Below are 1,697 nucleotides of genomic sequence, written 5' to 3'. Positions count from 1 at the left end.
AAAAAAAAAAAAAAGCAAATGAACTCCTTAAAATTGTGCGTTCCATTGTACAACAAATTAATAGTCAAGGTTTTGCATTATAAAGTGATCAGTGCATTGCATATTCACTGTAATTATACCCGTACTGATATCTCGGCTATGGCCTTCCCACCACATTAACGTTCTTGGGATCCTAGTGTGGTACTGGTATCTGTGCTGATGTACCGGTAAGGACCGTCGCACCATTAAGGCAGACACATGTGTCGGTATACTGGAATGATCATGTAACCCAATTATTCCTTGTTGGGCTGTGGTCTACAGCACTAAATACCTTCCTATCCCAGAACAAGTTTCGTATTTCTAGTTTACCCCGAGCACACCTGATTTGCTAATTGTTTTTCTGCATAATGTTGCTTTGAATACAAGTTTCTCGTCCACCTAGAAGATTGTGATGCAGACTTTCTTAATGCTAAAAAACAGCAGTACAACCAGATGCTGCGGCTCCTCTGCAGGCACTGGTGGTGCTTCAATAGCCATGCCGTTAAAGACGATGGATAGAACAACCACTTTTTTGTGTTACAGCCAAGTAAGCGTCTGAGCCTGTTCGAAGCCAGGAACATTGTTTTGTTTTTTATTGGAAATTACAGAAATTTTTTCGCAAGCTCAGCATCCCAGTTGTCACATATCACCGTAGCTAGTGGTGTTACCGTAGTTCATCATATTTTGTCTTATTGGCATTTTCTATCTCAGCCATCGCGACACCCTACTTAAAAATGACAGGTTCTCCATACGAGAAGAAGACCAATACAGTTGTTTGCAGGGCTGTGGAAATATAGATTGTATTTTGATTGTAGTCTCGGATCTCAAACTATCAATTATTGCAATCTTAACAATCTGAGAGGTGTATATTGCAATATATTGTATTGATCTACACTCCACCGACATCATAGCTGCTTCTAGACTGCTCAATCGCATTAGATACGTCCAAAAAGCGTGCCTAAACCCCAGTTGAGTTTTAAGAACATGATGACTTCTAGAGTGTCTTGACCCATGATTTTGCGCGAGAAGCCCACAGTACTCTTGCCTGTGGAAAAAAAGGAGTTCCGCAGCTACCGACGTAGGTGGAATCCAACTCGCATCGATAAATTTTGACTGTGGTCCACTGCGCTCGAGAATTTTCTTACTAATCTTATCATCGAGCACATCGGTAGCACGTTTACGCTTTGACAGCGTTATGGTCGCGGTGGAAGGTGTTGTTTGAGAGTCAGCTTGCGAGGTGGCTAGGAGACGACTTAACGCCTTTTTTCCATTTTACTGCAAAATTGTATCTAAACCAGCTTGGAGTTTAGCAAGATCACTTTCAAAAAGTGGAAATTCGATAATATTTGCGTCGGCCGCCAGATATTTCTTCATACCAACATAGTCATCCAGCACAATATCGAAAATGTCACGGACAGCTGCGACTGTAATGTCGTCGCGCTGAAGTTTTCCAGTAATGACATCAAATGCAGTCATCTCATTCAGTAAACCAGCGATTTTTCGCTGCTCGCTCACAGACGGAATTAGATAACTCGGTGAATTTCCTCTGGGCTAGCATCTACCGGTATATCTCGATCCACCCCGCGTCCCGGAAAATGTGTAAATAAGGGCGATAGTCCTCAAAGTGTTGTAGCATTTTGTAACAACCACTCCAGCGGAGCTCGTGGAGTGGTACGGGC

At 42.6% G+C, this 1,697-nt stretch overlaps 1 protein-coding gene across 1 annotated transcript; it reads right to left on the bottom strand.

Moving 5' to 3' along the window:
* Positions 1–953: 953 nt before the first annotated feature.
* PPTG_01798 (hypothetical protein) lies at positions 954–1,494 on the bottom strand (the record flags this gene model as incomplete). Its single annotated transcript, XM_008895185.1, has 2 exons — positions 954–1,063; positions 1,395–1,494. 2 exons carry the CDS (start codon positions 1,492–1,494, stop codon positions 954–956), a joined length of 210 nt encoding a protein of 69 aa, XP_008893433.1.
* Between the last annotated feature and the right edge of the window lie 203 nt (positions 1,495–1,697).

This window comes from Phytophthora parasitica (assembly GCF_000247585.1).
Source record: "Phytophthora parasitica INRA-310 unplaced genomic scaffold supercont2.3, whole genome shotgun sequence".
NCBI classification, from domain to species: Eukaryota; Oomycota; class Peronosporomycetes; order Peronosporales; family Peronosporaceae; genus Phytophthora; species Phytophthora nicotianae.
The sequence above is the reverse complement of the archived record's forward strand: the minus strand, read 5'-3'. Positions and strand labels throughout refer to the sequence as shown.